The 22678-nt window shown below is 41.0% G+C and overlaps 1 protein-coding gene across 2 annotated transcripts in view; it reads left to right on the top strand.

Annotated features, from left to right (window-relative positions):
- LRRC28 (leucine rich repeat containing 28) overlaps nt 1–22678 on the top strand; it is a 107817-nt gene that overhangs the window by 36699 nt on the left and 48440 nt on the right. For both annotated transcript variants that reach the window (XM_029064904.1, XM_039912302.1), the window contains exon 6: nt 21539–21745. In XM_029064904.1, the coding sequence (XP_028920737.1) occupies nt 21539–21745 (207 nt within the window). The remainder of the gene's footprint in view (nt 1–21538; nt 21746–22678) is intronic.

Raw genomic sequence — 22678 nt, forward strand, 5'->3', positions numbered from 1 at the left:
GTTGTTAAGTACTGTGGAAAAACTATTTCCTAAATTGTTCAGCAGAAAATATTACATTTTTCATAGATTTAAGTTTTTTTAATCTTTTGAAGAACACTAGAGAGCAATGTGGCTTAAAGGAAAATATTCTATTTTAACACATTTGGAAAAGGCTACTTAAAGCCTTTTGAATATCCAGACATCTGTAGAGCCAGAGTTTATTAAAGGAGATAAATAGGCCACAACAGGAACAAAAGGGAAAACTTGTATTTGAACTGGCATGAAAGATTTCAAGTTTTAAATGTACTCTAGAAAAGCAGAGTGGCTTAGTGGAAAGAATACGGGCGTGGGAGTCAGAGCTCGTGGGTTCTAATTCTGGCCCCGCCACTTGTCTGCTGTTTGACTTTGGGCAAGTCACTTAACTTCTCTGTGCCTCAGTTACCTCATCTCTAAAATGGGGATTGAGGCTGTGAGCCCCACGTGGGACAACCTGATTACCTTGTATCTATCATGGTGCTTAGAACAGTGCTTGGCACATAGTAAGTGCTTAACAAATATCATCATCATCATTTTTCTTACTCTGAAACGAAATAGAATATGAAATATATGTTTTGTGAATGCATTTCATTTGGTGGGTGTGTTTTTTGTTATTTCTCCCAGTATATTTACTAGACTGCCAGTTCAAATGATGGATGGAGCACTGCAGAAAAATAATTTAAAGGAAATGTAAATAAATTCCTGGATATTTTACCTAATACTGAAGAGTTTCTGTATAAAATACGACCTGCACAGTGTATCAAAATGAGTCATCTGGGCACATAGAACTGAACACTATTCTCTGTTTGTCTGCATACTAGTTTTTATGGTTATTTTATTTCCACAGTTCTGTGCCACTTCCTGCCTGTTGAGAAGCTTTGAAAGCCTCTTTGTTAATGCTATACAGTATTTCTTAGAGCACAACAAAAGATTCATAACACAACTATATGCAGACAAGCAAACACAGTAGTACTACTCTATACCCTGAAAAAACAAAACAAAAAACCTCAAAAAAACCCTGAAGTCTGAAGCCTTGTTTTTCCTGTAAAAAAAAAATAATACATATAGCCTACTTTATTTTATCAACACATCACACAGCTTTCTGAGTACTTTACTTAGTGGTGTTCATACTCTCTTTGAAAGATCTTTTTGAAAGAAATTGCATAAACATTGAAATTTTCTGTCATTCTTTAGTGTGAAAAGAGCCTGTGAAGTCTGTGCCAGAGATTTGCATAGTAGATCTGCATCAACATCTGTTAAATCTTTGTTTTCTATTGTACTGAACTGCAGAGAACTGAAATGAATAAGCAATTGGCACCACAGGACTATGATTTTACCCATGATTTCCAAGTTCCTGCTATTTTAAACTACAGTTTTAGGTGACTGAGAATTGTAAAAAAAAAAAAAAAAAGCCATAATAGTGGTCTTTTTGTGCCAGTGAAAAAAGAGAATCTCTTTTTTTGCTGGCACAAAAGGACCCTTCTCTTCTGGATTTTTCCCTTCTTCCAGCTTCATCCACGCCCTTGTAAAGGGGAGGTCTGTTGCCTACCCCTACAAACTATTCCCCCGGAAGTATGGCAGAGCGTTTTCTCTCTGCCCACGGAAAGGAAAACCCAGCCCACAAGCACGGGTGATTTGCCAACTATCTTTGGAGAATCTAATATGAGTATCTCTCCAAATGTTCCTAACCCCTTAGTCATTTTCCCTTCTCAGTCTGTCCTGGGCAACCGTAGCTATGCTCAGCTTCATAGCACTGGCACTCTTAAGAGGGGAGTGGGAGGCTTCTATGAAAACACGTGCTAACTATGGCAGCACCTGTTTATGCAGTCATTCAAAGGGTCACAGTATTGGATTGGGGGAACTCCTAGAGCTTAATGCTGGGGCATTTTATTAAATTTAATTTTTTATCGGTTGGTCTTCCTGCATATGTCCAGCTGACACTCCCCACTCCAATTTACGCTTCACACTGCTGCAAGAATCATTTATCATCAAAAACATTCAATCCATGTCTCCCCATTCCTCAAGAACCTCCAGGGGTTACCCTTCCAAATCTATATCAAACAGAAACTCCTTACCATTGGCTTTAAACCACTCAATCAGCTTGCCCCGTCCTACTTTGCCTCACTAATCTCCTACTACTACTACCCAGCCCGCACACTCCGCTGTACTAGCACCAGAGTATTCACTGTGCCCCGTTCTTTTCTATCTCTCCTCTGACCCCTTTCCCACGTCCTCCCTCTAGCCTGGAACTCCCTCCCCCTCCACATTCGCCAGACCACCACTCTCTCAAATTGTTATTAAGGTCACATCTCCTCCAAGATGTGACCCTCTTTCTCCCCAAATTAAGCCCTCATTTCCCTGGCTCGCTTTCCCTCCTGCTGAGGCTAGGTCAGTAAGTATTAGGACTAGCTGTTGTGGATTGATAACAACTTGGGTTTTGTGAGGATTGGCAGGGCAGGTTTGTTGGAGGGGTTCCCTATGTCAAAGGAAGAGTCAAACCTAAATCAGTGCCAGGATTTTCGATAATGCTGTAGATGCTCGATAAATTAAAATGCAGTAACTCAGTAAATTCAGAAGCCTAATTTCTCTTTATAATGCAGGTGCATTTCCCAACTAGTTTTTCACCAAGTCTCATCAGTTCTTCAATAATACTTCATGGATTTGCCCCATTTCTCAGTTAAGTCACTGTCTCTGTCCAAATTTTAACCTACTTATGCCTAGTTTACTGAAACTGTGTCCTTACTGGTCTTTCATCATTCTCAACCTCTCACTTTTCCAGTCTGTTCCACATCAGCAAGGATCATTTTTCCCAAAGATAAGTGCTCGGTTTTCATTTGTCAATGAGATTAAATCAAAAAGCCTTTACTAGGCTTCATAATTACCCAGAACCTGGACTCCCTTTAAACAGGTGTCTGTCTTCTCCAGTGATAAACCCATTCTTCCTTCTGATCAACTTGCTCACCTGCCCAACACATAACTCTCTTCCACCAACCAAGCCACTGCTCATGAAATTGCTATTCCCTCCTTGGAATGTCTCTCAAAGTTATCTTCATCAGTCAGTCAGTCAGTGGTGTTTATTGAGCATTTATTGTGTGCAGAACACCATACTAAGCGCTTGGGAAAGTACAGTATAACAGAGTTGGTACAAAAGTTCCCTGCCCACAATGATTCTTCTATCCAGGGTCCTTCCCAACCTTCCACTCTATTAAGGATCCATTCAACCTTTCCCAGGAGGTTCTCAGGACTCCATTCTGGGGCCTCATCACTTCTCATTTTACATTCGCTCCCTTGGAGACCTCATTCATTTCCATGGCTTTAACTACTACCTTAACGTGGATGACTCTCAAATATACCTTGCTAGCCGCCTACTTCCGTGGCAGCATGCATTTCATCTTGTCTCTAGGACATAGATACATTAGATGTCCAGCTGACACCTTAAGCTCAATGTGTCTAAAATTCTTCATTCACATGTCATCTCCTCTACTTAACTTTACCATCACATATGACAAGACTGCCATCTTTTCTCTTTCTGAAGCACAAAGCTTTGAAGAGAGTAAAAACTGGGGAGGGGAAGGAGAGATGGCAGCTCTTCACATGGGTGACAGCATGGCCTAGTGGAAGGATCCTGGAAGTTAGAGGACCTAGGTTCTAAAAAAAGCTCACCTCCTCCAAGAGGCCTTCCCAGACTGAGCTCCCCTTTTCCCTCTGCTCCCTCTACCCCCCCACCTCTTCGCCTCTCCGCAGCTAAACCCTCTTCTCCCTGCTTTCCCTCTGCTCCTCTCCCTCTCCCTTCCCATCCCTCAGCACTGTACTCATCCGCTCAACTGGATTTATCTTCATTACCCTATTTATTTTATTAATGAGATGTTCTTCCCCTTGATTCTATTTATTGCTATTGTTCTTGTCTGTCTCTCTCCCCTGATTAGACTGTAAGTCTGTCAAAGGGCAGGGACTGTCTCTATCTATTACCGATTTGTACATTCCAAGCGCTTAGTACAGTGCTCTGCACATAGTAAGCGCTCAATAAATACTATTGAATGAATGAATAAAAATAATAATAATGATATTTGTTAAGCATTTACTATTTGCCAGACACTATATTAAGCACTGGGGTGGATAAAGCAAATCGAGTTGGACACAGTCCCTCCCCAATGTGGGGCTCACAGTCTCAGTCCCCATTTTACAGATGAGGTAACTGAGGCACAGAGAAGTGAAGTAACTTGCCTAAGGTCACACAACAGACAAGCAGTGGAGCCAGGAATAGAACTCATGACCTTCTGGTTCCCAGACCCGTGGTCTATCCACTAAGCCATGCTGCTTCTAATCCATTTGTCTGCTGTGAGATCTTAAGTCACTTAACTCCTCATGCCTCAGTTTCCTCATCTGTACAATGGGGATGAAATACATATTCTCCCTTCCCCTTAGACTGAGAGCCCCATGTGGCTTAGTACAGTAAGCACATAGTAAGCACTTAACATACCATCATTAAGTATCCGGGGAGACTCAAGTCAAACTCCATTGGTAAAAATCATTCTCAGCAATTGGCATTACTGACCCAATCCCACCCACTCCATCCATCATACCCTGCTCCTCTTGCCAAAGGCCTGGGTTTCCCACCCCTGCTCACTTCACCCTTTGGTTTGTCACTGCCCTGGAATATGCAAGCACAACTGCTGAAGTCCTTGTGGTAATCCACAAGGGTGGCAAGGAGCGGAAGGCAGTTTGGGGTGCCCCCAGGGCAGGGACTGAAGAAAGCGGCCGCCTAGGATTGAAGCTAGTTACAAGCAAGCCTGTTCAATCGGTTAGTTGCTTGTATTTATTGAGCACTTACTGTGTGCACAGCACTGAACTAATTGCTTGGGAGAGTACAGTAAAACAGTCACGTTCCCTCCCCACAACGAGCTTACTGTCTGATGAGTCGAGAGGGAGGAAATCCAGACCCAGTAACTTCTTCTTGCTACAGAGAGTTGCCAGAGAGGGGCAGGTTAAGCGATAGACTCCTCCAGAGCAGGGGTCAGCAGCCCATCAACACCTCAGAGATCGGTAATAATAATATGGTACTTGTTAAGCACTTACTATGTGCCAAGGACTGACCTAAATGCTGGGGTAGATGCAAGTTATTCAGGTTGCACACAGACTCTGTCCCACATGGGGCCGACAGTCTAAGTAGGAGAGAGTGAGATTTAATCCCCATTTCATAAATGAGCTAACTGAGGCACAGAAAAGTGAAAAGACTTGTCCAAGTTCTCACATTAGACATGTGGCAGAACTGGGATTAGGACCCAGGTCTTCTGACTCCCAGGCTCTTACTCTTTCCACTAGGTCATGCTGCTTCTATGGAATCCTCCATAGGGAAAGCTGAGGCCCAGGAAAGGGCTACTTCACCAACTTCCAGTGGGACGGGGTGGAGCTGAGTACAAAACACTGTGGATAGAGCATGATCCTGGGAATCAGAAGACCCTGGGTTTTAATCTCAGCTCCTCCACTTGTCTGCTCTGTGACCTTGAGCAAATTAATTAGCTTGACCTCAATTACCTCATCTGTAAAATGGGAAATAAAACTATGAGCTCCATGTGGAACAGGGACTGTGCCCAACCTGTTCAGCGTAAATCTACCCCAGGACTTAGAACAGTGCTTGACACAGAGTAAGCGGTTAACAAATACCATCATTATTATTATTATTGCACCGTGTACCCTCCACTTTGAAAGAGGAGGTGGTGACTGTGGCCACAGTGATGATTTTGGGATTCCTTCTCCTGCCTGTGCTGCCGCTGCCACTATTGCCCTGTTGTAGCAGCTACTTAAATTTATGGACATCCAAATGTTTTTACAGGCTTCATGGCCGTGGTCAATTTTAGCATGTTTTTATAGACTGTGAATTTACGAATGGTGGACTATCCTGTTTGGTGGCGAAGAAGTGAGGGGAAAAAACGGATCTAGTTTGAAATAATTCATTCTGGAATTGCTGCACTGACACTTACCATTTTACTGGCTCAGTATTCTGGATGGCTCTGACCTTCTCTTACCTTTGCCCATAAGTTAGAATAATTCAGCACTATGTTTTAAAGTATATTGTTGTCCCCTTGGGGTTCAAAGATGATGTTTCTTACAGTGAGATTTTAGGTCATATATGACATAGTGTGTGAAAAATAAGGCCTTCCACATCAATTGCAAGTAAAGATTGTCCCATTCCGTGCTGCCGTACTCTCAGTACCTGATGCTGTATATAAAATCCAGAGATGTCATGCATGCACCAATTGCTGATGTATCCCAGGATCTGTAAATCCTGTTCCTGAAGTTAAGTTCCATCATGGCTGGTAAGTTAATTTTCTTGTCAGTAAGTCACTACTCTCCCCTCAACCTTCTGTGTCATTCTGTTTCTGCTTCCCGTTTTTCTGGCAGTTTCCTTCCCCTCTCCAGACCCTAAACTCAGACCTTCCTTCTCTTGCCTGAACCTGGGAATTTTTTATTTCAGCCAGTGAGCCTCCAGTTCCTTGTTGAATCCTCACACCACTGCAGCCGGGGGAGATGGGTAGGAAAACGTTACCACAGTTCTGACTGAGCCTTCTGCTAGCCTGGGTGTGTGGGCCCTCCTGTCCTCCTACCCCAAGTGATAGGGAGCCAGCATGGCTCTGCCCTCTCCCCAGTCTCCCATCTCACCCCTTTCTTTGAGCTCCAATCTCCAAAACCATGGGTCCCCCAGGAACTCTACTTTCCCATTGCCAGCTGACATCGCCTTGCTCTCCCTCCCTCATGTGGAGGCTCTGTATCTCTGCCAGAACTGACTGAGAGGGCCTCAGGGTCTGAAGGACACATGGTCTCTGTGGTGACAGGGCCAGGCTGCTGTACTGGAGAGAGACCAGAGAGACAGTTGAGTGAAGACAAGGAAGATTAGAGCTAGTCATAGAGAGTCGAGGGAGCATCGGACATGGGAGTCTTGGAAATGAGGAGGTGTCCACGGTAACACAGGTGTGGAGCTCTGAGGGACCCCATGGTCCTGGAACAGATTGTAAGCTCGTCCTCTAGACTGTAAGCTCACTGTGGGCAGGGAATGTGTCTCTTTATTTTTCTATTTTACTTTCCCAAGCACTTAGTACAGTGCTCAGCACACTGTAAGCACTCAATAAATACAGTTGAATGACTGACAGCCTCAGTAGCCCAAGCAGGCTCCAGCTAAACACTTCTGAGAGCTTGGGGACCTCTGGGCAATCGGGGATAGAATACTGAAGCCAACAGACTGATGAGAAGAGATGAGAATGGGTCAAACTAAGCTGGGTCCCACATTTTGGGGCTAGGAGACTGGGGTGGGCATCTGGCCACTGTGGTCTCCATCTGGGCCACCGTAACACTTTCTGGATCCCATCTTGTTGGCAGCGGTGGCAGTGCCCAGCTTGAGCGGGAGCCATGCAAGGCCATTGTTTACAGAAAAAATAGACTGGGTGTGGTGTGGAGTACAGTTAGGGAGGCCCGAGTGTGGGAGGTGTGGGCATCAGGAAAGTCCCTAGGAGTAGCAGAATGGACGGATTGAGGGGAGGGGGCTGCAGTGAGGAGTAATCTACAAAGAGATTTTTACTTCCCTGTCAGGTTTGATGATCATGTTGAGGCTCGTTCTGGAATTTTCTTGTCTTATGTTGTGGAATCGTCTCCAACCCTTAGTGACACCATGGATACATCTCTTCCAGAACACCTCACTTCCATCTGTAATTGTTCTGGTAGTGTATCCATAGAGTTTTATTGGTAAAAATACAGAAGTGGTTTACCATTGCCTCCTTCTGCACAGTTAACTTGAGTCTCCTCTCATGACTCTCTCCTGTGCCGCTGCTGCCCAGCACAGTTGAGTTTTGATTTGTAGCAGATTGCCATCCACTTACTAGCCACTGCCCAAGCTAGGAGTGGAGTGATCTGCCTCTGCCTGACTCTTCCTCCCATAGTCAAGACTGGTAGAGTACTGGAAATTCTCCAGGGGTGACCCTGAGAAGGGCATTCTAGAATGGAACCTAATAATTCCAGAAAATTTACCCCACCATACAACCATTAATGATACACCTGCGTTTTCTAATAACTTACTATGGACATGTCCTGAGGTACTGGGGTATTTTTTTTAATTAAATTTTCATCACTTTGTGGAAGAAATGAAATCTTAATATGATTTTTTGCAGTGCTTTAAAAACTTTTATGGTATTGATTTTAAAAAAATGGAAATTTATCAAGACTAGATTTTCCATCAGGAAATTTAAGCTAGGAGGTTGAATCTAGTATTTTAAAGTGTGTATGCCCTGTGAATTTTGTTCTTAAAATTTTCATGCTAACTTGTCTTAGACATGAGAACTAAGGCAATGCTAAGAAAAGAATCATTCTCACCAGTGAAAAGTGTAGATTACTGGTAATTATGCTCTGCAAGTAGTATCCAAATTAAGTAGATTTCAATCCTGGGCTGTGATACTGTGATGTTTCTTGAGGCAGTGATTATAATAGTGTGAAACAGACAATGGGTTAAAGCTTAGAACTTCTGATATGCTTCCTTACTATGAAGAAACTAATCAAGTGTGAAACCACTAGAATAGAATATACTGCTAATTCAGTTAAAAAAACACAAAACTGAATGTATGATTTATGTGAATCCTGCAAAGTAAGGAAGATGTGGTTTCTCTACGTAGCACAGAGGTTCTCTAATAACTAGTAAACTGCGAGCTACACACAGCAATAGTCAGGATGCAGTATTTTAGAACAAATAGGTTGTCAATCAGAAAAAATACAAGTGAGGATATAAAATATCTTTTACATAAGGGAAATAAAGTTAAAGGAATCACAGAACCAGAATCAATTAATTGATCAGTGGCATTTATTGAACACATACTGTGTGCAGAGCAGTGTCCCAAGTGGGTAGAGTGCAACAGAATTGGTAAACACATTCCCTGCCTAAAGGGAGCTAACAGTCTAGAGGGGAAGACAGATATTAGAATATATTATGGATAAGTACATAAAAGTTGTAGGGCTGAGAGTGGGCTGAATATCAGGTGCTGAAAGGGTACAGATCCAAGTCTGTAGATGATGCAGGATGGAATGGGGGAGAGGAGGGCTAAGTTGGAGAAGACCTCTTGATTTTAATAAGTCTGAAAGAGGGCAGTGTACTAGTATGTGAAGGTGGAGGGAGTTTTAGGCCAGAGGAAGGATGGGGGCAAGGAGTCGGCAGTGAGATAGAAGAGATTGAGGTACAGTAAGTGGGTTGGCAATAGAGGAGTGAAGCATGCAGGCTGAGTTGGAGTAGGAAATCAATAAGATAAGATAGGAGGAGCTAGCATTTAAGTGCTTTAAAGCCAGTGGTAAGGAGTTTTTGTAGCTTGTGGAAGTGGGATGAGCAACCACTGGAGATTTTGAGAATTGGGGAGAAGTGTACTGAATTTTTTTTTCGTTTTTTAATCGTTCGGACAGGAAAATAAAACGAAGACTGGAGTGGGGAGAGACAGGAGGCAGCAAGGAGGCTGATGCAGGAGTCAAGTGCGTGGATCAGCATAGTAGCAGTTTGAGTGAAGAGGGAAGGGCAGGTTTTAGCAGTGTTGTGAAGGTAGATCCGACAGGATTTTATGACAATCCAGGCAGGTAGAGAGACTACATCTTCCAGACCTGTGTTTTTTTTCCTTAAAGATCTCTAGGGATAGAGACTCCACAACCTCCTTCACTAAAATCTTTTCCAGTTTTTTTAGTTTAACAGTCAAAGCGATCATCTTCTCATGTGGTCAAGTGGAAAGAGCATGTCATAGGGAATCAGGAGATGTGGATTGTAATACCAACTCTAACACTAGCCTTCTGTGTGACCAGGAACAAGTTCCTTAACCTCTCTGGGCTTCCCCACAGCACTTATGTTCAAATCCTTATTTTAATTATTCAAATTAATGTCTGCATCCCCTTAGACTGTAAGCTCATTTGGGGCAAGGAAAATGTCAACAACTCTCTTATATTGTACTCTTCCTGAGCACTTGGTATAGTAATAATAATGTTGGTATTTGTTATGTGCTTACTATGTGCAGAGCACTGTTCTAAGCACAATGCACACAGTAAGCATCACTAAATATGATTGATTTGGTTTTCTCATCTGTTAAAAAAAAGATATTTGCTCTCCCTACCTCTCTGGTTTTAAACCCCAGGTGAGACAAAGACTGTGTCTTGTGTGTTTATATTTTATTTACATCAGTGCCTAGCACAGTGTTTGGAACATAAGTGCTTGTTATATCAACAAGTGCATGGGGTTGGCAATTAGGAGATATGAATTCTAGAACCAGTCCTGCTTGTTGCCTATTGTGTAACTTTAGGCAAGTCATTTAACCACTCTGGGCTTCAGTTCCAAATCTAAAATGGAGATATTATCTTCCTCTTTGATTCCCCTAAAACTGTGATCCCTATATGAGGATGGGACTTGGACTGATTTATCAGCATTATCTATGGTCTTTATTGAACGCTCACTATGGGCAGAGCTCCATCCTCAGCATGTAAAAGAGAGTTGACAGACACATTCCCTGCCCACAATGAGCTTATCAGACATGGCACAGAGTAGCACATAATAAATACTGTAATTATTTATGTCCAACCAAATTCTTTCCCACTTTAGTTTAATAGCCACTTGTGGACCTTGAGACCTCCTCTTTTAAAAATCCTACTAATGGAATTTTTTCAGCCTTAACTTTATGCAGAGCAGTATACAAAGTGCTTGGGAAGGTACAATACGGTTGGTGGAAACAATCCAATCCTTCATTTACATGCTGATTATTGTCATCTCATGCTTTTCCTTTTCCTCAAGGGACAACTCACAATTTATTACATTTCGTCAGAGAACCTATGCAAAATCAGATATCAGAAACTCACAAAGCTAAAGCAAACGGGCAGAAGAATAGAACTATAACAGCAGCTAACAGCTGTTTACAGCTGCCACCTGGAGGCAAAGATAGGACAATTTTCTAGTAATTTTATGGTGATAATGCCCTCATTATGTAGTGTTAAGGAACCAAGGACACTATTCCATAATTTGGTCTACAGAACATTAGTTGATACTGTTCTTTAGTTTAATTTTTGAAAAGATATCTGCAGTGTCTATAACCAGTGTAAGTTTCTCCTAGGAAGTGGTCAGGCTTGGCACATAGACCTAAAGATTGAAAGACAAAAGTTCAGTCTGTTGAGTTGATCAGAGGGTAATGCGGGCTTGTTTTTTAAACAGGATTGAATTGCCTTCCATAAACACGATAATTTTTCTTCCTGTTGCCAATATTTGATAATATTTAGTATTTTTTTAAATATATTGGACTGTGAAACACATTGTTAAAAAAATAAAATCAAAAAATTTAATTTCAGTTGCACCAAGTAACTCATTTTATTTGCAATGGATAGCCAGGAAATCCAAACCCTCAGCCACCCAACAATACCTTATCAACTCTGGAAGCTGCAGGGTTTGGAAGGTTTCTTATGGATAATATAAATCCTTGTCCATCTGTCCCAAATCAGAGATTAGCCAGGAAGGTTCCCCAGAGGTGAGAAGCAGTGTGGCCTAGTGGAAAGAGCATAGGCCTGGGAATCAAGGAACCTGGGTTCTAATCCACATGTCTGCTGTGTGACCTAGAATAAGTCATTTCTCTGTACCTCAGTTTCATCATCTGTAAAATGGGAAATCAATCCTACACCCTGCTACTTAGAGCTCACAATCTACTTAGATTGTGAGTTCCATGTGGCACAGGCATTGTGTTCAATCTGATTATCTTGAATCTATCCCAGTGCTTGGCACATAATAAGCACTTAATAAGTACCATAACTACTTTCATTATTACAATTAGGAGCAGAATCAACAGACTAACCATCACACCTCCCCTCCAAGCACTTGGGACTGCAATGCTCCTGGCATTCACTTGTAATACTATTTCAGAGAGTAGATGAGTATTCACACTTTAGCTTCTCTTCCGCATTGCAGGTTTCCCTCTTTATACTCATCACCAAAATGTTTTCTTGTTATTGCCATCCTGTTTCAAGGAGGCATTAACATCGATACCGGTTTTCTTAAACCATACTAAAACATGTGGCCCCATCAGCAAACCAGGACTTTAACCCTGAGATCTTTAAATTTACTGCAGAATTCCATGGTTGATCAAGTGAGAATGGAAGGTACTTGTCTGTTCAATCTATTCTATGCTATCTTCATTAAGCATGCCATAATCATCAGGATATGCTTTCCAATCCACAGAGGAACGCTTCCAACTTAACAGGCAATGAGTCATTGCAAGTCTTTGAGACACTTCTACAGAAAGTGCTGTAAATTGAGGTCTTGAAGCACATATACGTGCCAACAGATATGAACGTCGCCACCAAGTTGGCCCAGCGTTGTAGACTGTCAGTAAGAAAAGTGAGGATATGTACCAATCTGCAAGTGGGACCCCTGTTCTCTACCAAAGATGTCCATCGACAAAGTAGAACTGAATGCTTTTGCAAATTCTGCTACACAAGCTAATGATATCACACTCTTCCAAACACTTAGTACAGTGCTCTGCCCAAAATAAGTGCTCAATAAATACGATTGACTGTTTGACAGGTAAATAAGTACTACGGATTCTCCTGTCAAGACCGACAGGTGAACCTCGGACCAGAGACATCAGGACATTGAAATAGCACAACCCCGCCTCCAAGCCCTACAGCACTTATATACGTATCCATAATTTATATTAATGTCTGTCTCCCCCTCGAGACTGTAAGCTTACTGTGGGCAAGCAATGTGTCTGTTATATTGATGTTTGTACTCTCCCCAGAACTTGGTACAGTGCTCTGCAAGCAGTAGGCACTCAACAAAAAAAAGATCATTCTGTTTATGCACACCTTTATGTCTGTCTCCCTTATTAGACTTCAACCTCCTTGTGTACAGAGAACATGTCACTTTTTTCTGTTGTACTTTCCCAAGTGTTTTGTAAAATGCATTCCACTCATTAGGTGGTCAGTATTAAAGTTAATTTTACTGGGTAGGATGTGTGGAGAATGAATGATAGAGCAGAGTTGTTTAGTGGAGAGAGCACGGGCCTGGGAGTCAGAAGGACCTGGGTTCTAATCCTGGCTCTGCAATGAGTCTGCTGTGTGACCTTGGGCAAGTTATTTTACTTCTCTATTATTATTATTATCTGCTTGGACCGGGAACTGAATGGTAGCACACTCAAGGAAACAGCACAGAAGATGACATAGTGAAGAACAATTTATGTTGTAATGGATAATTGTTAGACGAAGAAGCAACGTGGCCTAGTGAGAAGAGCTTGGGCCTAATCCCAGTTCTGCCCCTTGCCTGTTGTGTGACCTTGGGCAAGTCACTTAACTTCTCTGTGCCTCAGTTACCTCATCTATAAAATGGGGATTGAAATGTCCTCCCTCCAATTTAGACTGTGAATCCTATGTGGGCCTGTGAGTCCAACCTGATTATCTTGTAACCATTCCTATGTGTGTAGTACAGTGTCTGGAACATAGAAAGTGCTTAACAAGTGCCATAGAAAACAAACAAAAACAAACAAAAAGCAACAGAATAGGTAGGTAGATCAGCCTGACAGGCAACAGTTGGGAGAAGAGTCATTTTCATTAAGCAATGGTTTTATGATGCTCAGGTGGTAAAGAGGTAGTTTTGGAAACAGCTTAAACTCATCGAAGGATAATCCTTAGATTTATACAATGTGGAACTGGCTCCACCACTCAGTGGAGACATCAGTCTTTTCAGCCATCTGTTGAACTGTAATCTCCTATGTAAAGTGGTCTGCACACAGTAAAGACTCAATAAATATCACTGATTATGGGTATGATTTCATTGTTAATAACATCTTCGAATATGAAGAATATTTCCATATAAGGATTTAACCAACAAGCAACACAGCCTAGTGCATAAGCATATGGGCCTGGGAGTCAGAAGAACCTGGGTTCTCATCTGGTCTTTGCCACTTGTCTGCTGGATGACCTGGAGCAGTCAGAAAGGTCTCAGAGCTAACTTCAGGTGGTATGCAAGGTAGTTAGATCCCTCAAGGCTCAATGGTAGAAGAAGTGGCCTGTCAGAGCAGGGCCAATAATATGGGGAGGAACTTTACTTAATGGCACTGTTTGGGTGTGTTGTGAAGCGTGGGGTCTTCGTATGGTTCTTATGCCGCTCAGCCCAGCAAATAATGCAGGATGTATCCGTGGCTGGCATGTTCTTCCCCCAGAATGCACCTTAGTAGTCTAAACAGGAGATAATGAGAGGTGAAAGCAGGACACCGACTGCCTTTTGGATGGAGAGGAGGAGTGGATCCGTCACCTGCATTCTTCGTTTTTATTAGAGCTTTCGACTTACCCAAAGCCTATTTTCTTAGGCCCTGTAGATCTCTTCCCCAAATTGCTTATTTTCCAATGTATCCCTAGGCTTATTTGCTGCCGGGTTTCCGTAGCAGCACACAGTTTTTAACAGGGTAAACCAGCCTCTTTTGGTGAGAATGCTGACTTGACTTCATGTGTCAGCTGGCAGCAATTACTTTCCTAATAATATAGCCAGAAGCTAAAACCAGTCAGTTTCCTCCATGTTTTCCCAGTATGTACTGCAGTGGTACTATACTACTATACTGTCTTTGTTGGGTTTTTTTTAAAGTAATGTGGTGATTAGCCTGTGCCTTTGCAGTGGTTTATTTAGCATTGTTGGAATACTCCTTACTTGGGAGCAGTAGGCATATTTTGAGATATTGTCAATTACACATCCCTTTCCTTTGTTGTAAAACATTTATTTCAGGTAGCTTCTGGGATACTATAGACTTGTATTACAATCATAGAGTATATTTTAGTATATTACACCTTTACTGGAACCATGAAAATATTGAGGTCTATGAAGGAGCGTGAATTAGCCTTTTTTCCCTCCCTTTCTTATGTAAAGTTTGGGGGATGATAAATGGATGTAAATATATTTTAATTAAAATATTTGCCCAAGCACTGTAGTAAATGCTCAAGTAGATAGTAGACAGTCCCTGTCTCATATGATGTTCACATTCTAAGGGGGGGGGAGGGAAGAACAGGAATTTCATTTCCGTTTCATAGATGAGAAAACAGGCCTAGAGAAGTCTAGTTACTTGTCCACGGTCATACTTCAGGCAAGTGGCAGAGATGAGATTCAAACTCCCCAGCCTGTATTCTTCCAGTAGGCTACGCTGCTTCTCACAAACAAAATAGAAACATCAAACCTGCATTTGTTCTTGCAGTTTTCAAAAAGGACTTTATCATCCATTTGGAAAATATCTAAAAATATAGGTTTTAAAATATCTCTAGACTGCAAGCTCCTTGTGGGCTGGGATCGTGTCTACCAAAACTGTTGTATTTTCCCAAGTACTTAGTACAGTGCTCTGCATAGAGTAAGTGCACAGTAAAAACCAGTGATTGTTGATGGTGATATTACTTGGAACCAAAGGGTAGAATTGCTCGATAGGGTCTTTTTGGTGTGACACAAATAGAAGTCAAAGAATACAACTCTCAATTCCTAGCCCTTTCCAATAGGCTGATGTAATGAGGACCTGTGTTAAGCAGAAGTAATGATTATTTTTCTTTAGGTGTTTTACCTTATGCTTGCTTTCACTGAAGTCTTCTACTCAATCAATGGTATTTATTGAGTAATTACTGTGTGCAGAGTACGGTGCTAAGCTCTTCAGAGAGTACAATACAATGGAAATGTAGACATCATCCCTGCCTGCAAGGAGCTCTAACACTGTAGAAGGGGAGGCAGATATTAAAGTAAATTAGGGATATGTACATATGTGTTGTAAGGTTGAGGTTGGGATACCTATCAAGTGCTTATAGGTTACAAGTCCAAGTGCAAGGGTGACACAGAAGGAAAAGGGAATTGGGAAAATGAAGGCTTATTTGGGAAAGGCTTCTGGAGGAGATGTGATTTTAATAAGGTTTTGTAGATGAGAAGAATGATTGTCTGTTGGATATAAAGAGGGAGGAAGTTCCAAGCCAGAGTCAGGACGTGGGCAAGGGGTCACTGGAGAATTGGACAAGATCTAGGTACCTTGATCTCGTTGGTTTAGAGGAGCTAAGTGTGCAGGCTGGGATGTAGTATAAAGTCAGCCAGGTAAGATAGGAGGAAGCGAGCTGATTGAGTGTTTGAAAGCTGATAGGAGTTTCCATTTGATGTAGAAGTAGATCGGCAACGATTGGCGGTTCTTGAGGTGTGGGGAGTCGTGCAGTGAACTTTTTTCAGAAAAATGATCCAGGCAGCAGAGTGAAGTATGAACTGTATATGGGAGAGAGTAGACAGGGAAGTCAGCGAGGAGACTGATGCAGTACTTGAAGCACGATATAAGTTCTTGAATCAGAGTGGCAGCAGTTTGGATGGAGAGGAAAGGACTGATTTTAATGATGTTGTGAAGGTTAAACTGACAGGATTTGATGACAAATAGAATATATAGGTTCATTCATTCATTCAATAATTTATTAAACGCAGAGCACTGTATTAAAGTGCTTGGGAAAGTATAATTCAACAATACACAGTGACATTCCCTGATCACGACGAGCTCACAGTCTAGAGGAGGGGAGATAGACATCAATACAAATAAAAAAATTACGGATATATATGTAAGTGTTGCAGGGCTGGGAAAGCGGAGGAAGAGCAAAGAGAGCAAGTTCAGGTGACGAGGAAGGGAGTGGGACAAGAGGAAAAATGGGACTTAGTCTGGGAAGACCTCTTGGAGGAGATGTGTCTTCAATAAGGTTTTAAGGCAGGGATTGTAATTGTCTGTTGGATTTGAGGAGGGAGGGTGTTCCAGGCCAGAGGCAGGTTGTAGGCTAGGGGTCAGCAATGAGACAAGCGAGATTGAGGCTCAGTGATAAAGTTAGCACTAGGAGAACAAAGTATGTGGGCTGGGTTGTAGAAGGAGAAAAATAAGAGAGAAGTCAAGAACAATGCTGAGGTTTCAGGCTTGACATGTCAAAGTATTTCATTTTCAGGAGAGGGAGAACTGGAGTAAGAGCAGATCAAGTTGTTAAGGGTATGGGGATTTAGGTTTCAATCAGTTGTATTTATTGAGCAGTTACTGTGTGCAGAGCACTGTTCTAAGCTCTTGGGACAATACAGTATAATAGAATTGGTCGTCACCTTCCCTGCCCACAATAAGCTTTTCCTTTTTTTACTTGTTATGAGTGAGGAGACAAATCTTTTAGATTCATCTGGCCTTTGTGTACTCATTAGAATGGGTAATTCTGTATGTCAGTTTGCAGTAAGAATTTCAGGAGAGAATTCCAATAATTATGTTTCAGTGCCATAAAATCGCAAGTCACTTGTAACAGAGTCTTAGGCCTTGACTAGATCCTTATTCGTTTTCAAATTAATTTGATGTGTGTAATTTAATTATGCTTGACTTTTTATTTCTTTTTGTTTGATATTTTCCCAGTTAAATCTTGCTGAAGTAATTGTGAATGCATGTTATATATTTCATAGTTACTATGGTGATAAGTCCCATAAAATAAGAATCTAGAAGAGCCTAAAGGTAAATAGTATAACACTATTAAAACAAAGGCAAGAAGAAACAGGGGAAAAAGAGGAGACATGGTTTGGGAGAGAAAAGGTGAAGAGGAAGCATGAGAGAGAAGGCATTACAAAAGAGAGACATATTGAAGGTAGATAAAAAATGTGGTTTTCTAATGTCATCTTCTGATTTCTTGCCAGCTTTCCCAACCATAAAATGTTTGGGAGTGAGAATTGGAAAGTTGTTTTTAGTAGCACCGGAAAAGCCTAAGTGCTTGAAAATAGCAAGACCTGTTGTTGACTCTGTGCGGTCATTGGTTTGGCATGATGCAGGTGGTTTTCTTCCTGTCCCTGGTCAGATCCCAACTAAGTGTGCATCACCAGGTTAAATATGAAAAAAAGGTAATATATGCTTTTCCTTTTGAATCACTGTTGTTCTTAGGATATTTTTATGCTGTTGTTCTCAACAATTACATGGCAAATTACAGTGTGGTGACAATTAAACTATTTCAGGATGTCCTCCCAAAGGCTGAAAGGCACATAAAATTATTGAATATTTTCCATATGAAAATTGACCGTTTTGGGGTTTTGAAAAGGTAAGACCATTCTAGACAAACTGTCCTAGCTGATGGCAGCTTAAAAGGAAATAGAACAAGAACATAGTCCAACTGGCCCAGTATTCTGTCTCTGAAAGTGGCAACATGATGCATAGAGAAGCCATGTAATAATAGAGTAATAATGCTTGCCCTTCTAGATTTTGAGGCTAATGTTTGGGAATGTACCAGCTTACATCTCTTCTTTCCTAAACTTGTGTCTAGACCCATTTTGGATCACTCGGTCATTTCTATAGTGGATAGGACCTGGAAGTCAGAAGGTCATGGGTCCTAATCCCGGCTCCTGGCACCGTGCTCTGCCCACAAAAAGGACTCAATAAATATGATTTATTGATTGATTGACAGAGGAGTTGGAACCATCATGGTGGCTTAATAATAATAATAATAATAATGGTATTTTTAAAACACTTACTATGTGTCAAGCACTATTCTAAATACTGGGTTAGATACAGATACAAACTCATCAGGTTGGACACAGTCTCTGTCCCTCGTGGGCTCTCAGTCATCATCCCCATTTTACAAATGAGATAACTGAGGCCCAGAAAAGTGAAGTGACTTGCCCAAGAATACAGCAGACAAGTAGTTGAATCCAACATTAGAACCCCGGACCTTCTGACTCTCAGGTCTATCTCTATCCACTAGGCCATGCTGCTTCCGCAGGAGTTGCCACAGAAATAATCCAGTTTGAGGTAACTGTACCAGCCTGGCTGATTACATCCTTCCTGTCACTATCTTTCACCCTGCTGGGCAGGAGAGTACAACACCCATCCCCCTCCTATACCTAAACCCTCAACCCCAGTCATAATGGAGAGGGGTGCTCCCTGGGAAGAGTCAATAAATCAGGTATTGGCTGGCATTCAATAAGTGGTATCTATAAAGCACTTAATGTGTGCAGAGCACTGTACAGGCAGGAGGGCTTTCATCAGTGTTTCCAGGTCAGTCTCAGAAGTAGGACTGATATGTGATTCCAAAAGTGTTCATCCTGGGGTGGCTCTGTCCCTCTTACAGTATGATGGCCCCACACAAATTGGGTCTAAATCTAGAAGTTTATTTTGGAAAATTCCCTTCAAAATAATCTTCCTGATCTATGCAAGCACTGGCTTATTTTGAGCCAAGCAGTCATACAGAAAGAATAGCATTAGTGTCAGGAGGCTCCAAAGGGAAGATCAGTAGTTTCTCTATATTCAAATACATGATTTAAACACCTTTAACCTCATCATCCTTTAAATGTTATGAAAAGCAATATAAATAATCCACCAAAGTGTCTCTCCTGATACCAAGGTAGTGTGATTAAAGATACTCACTCATACTCCTCCACATTTCAGTAATGAAAAAATATTTTGTAAATAAATTTTGCATCATTTAATATTGAAAGCAAATCTTGTCCATCCTGGAGATCATTGCAGGAGGGAAGGAATAGTTTAGTAATATTTTAGTCGTTGAAACATCTTTAGACTTAGAAGAGATCCATGGAGATAATTGGATTCACTAAATTTCTTTGGGTACTGTTATGTAAGTTTTTGGAACTTTCTTGGTGTTTATTTCTTTGTTCTGTCTAAATTTTACAAGTACTTTGTAGTTGTACTTAACCTCATTCATCTTGTTAGCAATATGTAGACAGAAGAGAATATAAACTGTACCTGGAGAAGATGTCATCATCAACCAACATTTATTGAATGCCTACTATATGCAAAGCACTATTGCTAGGAGTTTGGAAATGTATGGTAGAATGGACACTAGGCAGCAAACCTTGTGGATAGAGCATGGGCCTAGGAGTCCAAAGGACTCAGATTCTAATCCCAACTCCTCCACTTGCCTGTTTTGTGACCCTGGGCAAGTCACCTAACTTCTCTGTGCCTCAATCAAATGAGGATTAAAACTGTGCGCCCTATGTGGGATATAGACTGTCCAACTTCGTTACCTTGTATTTACCCCAGTGCTTACTACGGTGCCTGGCATATAGTAAGCACTTATAAAAATACCATAAAAAAGTAAAATGCATTATCCCTACCCACCAAAAGCTTACAATTTACCACTACTATTACCTTTTATGACCAGATAATGTCACTTTTTTAAAATTGAAAAACAATGTACTGTTCTGGTAAACTTCACTTTATACAGACGCCATCCAGGTAAGTATTTTGAAACTGCAGTACTACCATAACTAATCTAATTACAGCTTTCTCTTCCAACACAGTTTTACGTACCCAGACATAATATTCTGTGAACCATATTGGCCTGCAGCATGTACAATTTTCAAAAATCACCATGTTTTTTGACCAAATTGTCAGCTTGTCTCCTCCTATTTCAAATTGCTCTCACTCTTACTCACTACCCATGGACCCTCCCATCACCACACTCTGTCATTTGCCATTTTCCTGTTGCTCCCATTGCAGGATGAGGTTGCTCTGAATTTTTCTCCCAATTTCCATGTGATTTTTGCAGGTTTTTCCCACAAAAAATCATGGTATTTCAGCAGAAAAGGAAGAGAAAAGGAAAATGTAACTTGCCATATTTACTTGGATAACTGCCCCATTCTTTGGCTCATTTTGGAATACTAAAAATGGAAGTGAGTTATTACACAGGGTCACATAAGAATAAAGTCTAATACTAAGAGGAGCTGGTGGGGAAAAAAGAAGGAAAAGAGGGGAGAAGGAAAGAGATGAGAGGACACTTGAGACCGTGTGTTGTATTTCCAGTGTACTCTCAAGGACTGTATACAGAAGCTACTCAGGTAATTAGCTGTGCTTCATTCCCACTTCCTCTTCCTCCCCCGAGCACTCTCAATTTAAAGAAGAAGCTCCTCTTTCCCTGACATGAGCCTATTACTGCTGCATTTTTGTGTTCTGACCATTCTCTTCCAGCCTTGACCCTGCTGCCCCAACTTAGTTACGTGGAACAAAAATAATCTTTTATTTCCTCCTCAGAAACCACTGTAGGGAGATTATGAGGTAGGGGCAATTATGCAAATGAATGTAGTATTTAACAATGGCCTTATTTAATGGTAATATTATTGTAATTTTTTAGAGCAATTTGCAGTTATTATAACTAACAGTATGAAAAATACTGTGTTTTCATGCCCTACAGGTTCCTTTATCTTTCATAATTCCTCTATTTGGTGCAGGCTGTTAGAAATCTTCTCAAACTTTACCTAATGGGACCAAACCCACACAATCTCATTTGCCCTATAAGCTTCAGCCTTGATGATAACAATCTGCCAATCACTGGGTCTTGCAGGAACTTAACCCAGCAGTTGGTGAGAGACCCTGTAGTATAAAGATGAAAAGAGTATGTAAATATAATCTGTTACTATCTTTTATAGTTGCACTGACTCTTTGCTTTTTAAATTTTATTTTACTTGTTTTTGTCACAGAGACCAAAGAAATTAGGACTTTATTCTTATCTCCATTTTTATTTTACTTTTCAGAGGTTGGCGATTTAAAGGAGCTCCAGACCCTGGATATCTCTACAAATCGTTTGCTAACCTTACCAGAGAGGCTCCATCTGTGCCTTTCCCTGCAGTATCTAACTGCAGACCGAAATCACCTGTGGTGCGTCCCTCGCCATCTCTGCCAACTTCCTAGCCTCAATGAACTCTCCATGGCTGGAAACCGTCTTGCATTTCTGCCGCTTGGTGAGCAGTTGTGTTTTGTGTAGTGTAGAAGAAGAGCAGAAAATAGCAACCGAAACCCTGGATTCATTAGGAGGGAATGATGAATTTGTCTCCATTCCTTTTACATCTGAAATAACAAGGCCCTATCAAAATCCATCTTTCACCATGCTCAATAGCTTATTACCATTTAACAAAAAAACTCTAAATTTCAATGAATTGTTTTCTGTTTATCTCCTGAGGTCCAATCTTTTGGAACTAAGGTGGCTCTTTAAAAAAAATATGAATTTGAAATACAGATTTCATTGAAAGCATAATAAGATGTGAATATAGGCTCAAATAGATGTTTTGTGGCCTTTTCTATTTGGGCTTAACCTCTGTTGGGGGAAATATACCTTTCACTGGAAAATCAAGAGTACTGTAATCAGAGATACAACCAGGCCATAGCACTAGAATTTTTTTTAGCAGTGTTATAATTAAGGAGACCTCCTACTGACTGAGAAATGTCACTTGGCTAATAGTAATATGCCAGCCTCCAAAGGTTTCTATAGCTAGACCATTTAGAAGTATCATGTGTCAAAAACCATCACCCTCCCAAAGGTAACAATGTATTTATTTTCACTGACAATTGAATTATTTCATTTATTCTGTGGTCAACAGAAATGTCATTTTAAACATTGAAATATGAATCCCACAGAGATGAAAACAGCAACGATATCATACCTTGTTACTTATGTGTGCCTTTTTCTTTTTTGGTTAATAATAAATCTGAGAGCAATGAATGGAATCAGTTTTCTTAAATTGTTAAAGCAGCTTTAGTTTCAAAACAAAGAACAAGTATTTGTCAATATTGCATAACATTCATTTTAAGAAAATGTTAAATATCAGGAAAATATTAGATGGCTAAACTATCCAAATAATGTTAAATTGCCTAACTTTTAAGACTCCTTCTGAAGT

The sequence above is a fragment of the Ornithorhynchus anatinus genome, chromosome 5 (assembly GCF_004115215.2).
Source record: "Ornithorhynchus anatinus isolate Pmale09 chromosome 5, mOrnAna1.pri.v4, whole genome shotgun sequence".
In the NCBI taxonomy this organism is placed as follows: domain Eukaryota; kingdom Metazoa; phylum Chordata; class Mammalia; order Monotremata; family Ornithorhynchidae; genus Ornithorhynchus; species Ornithorhynchus anatinus.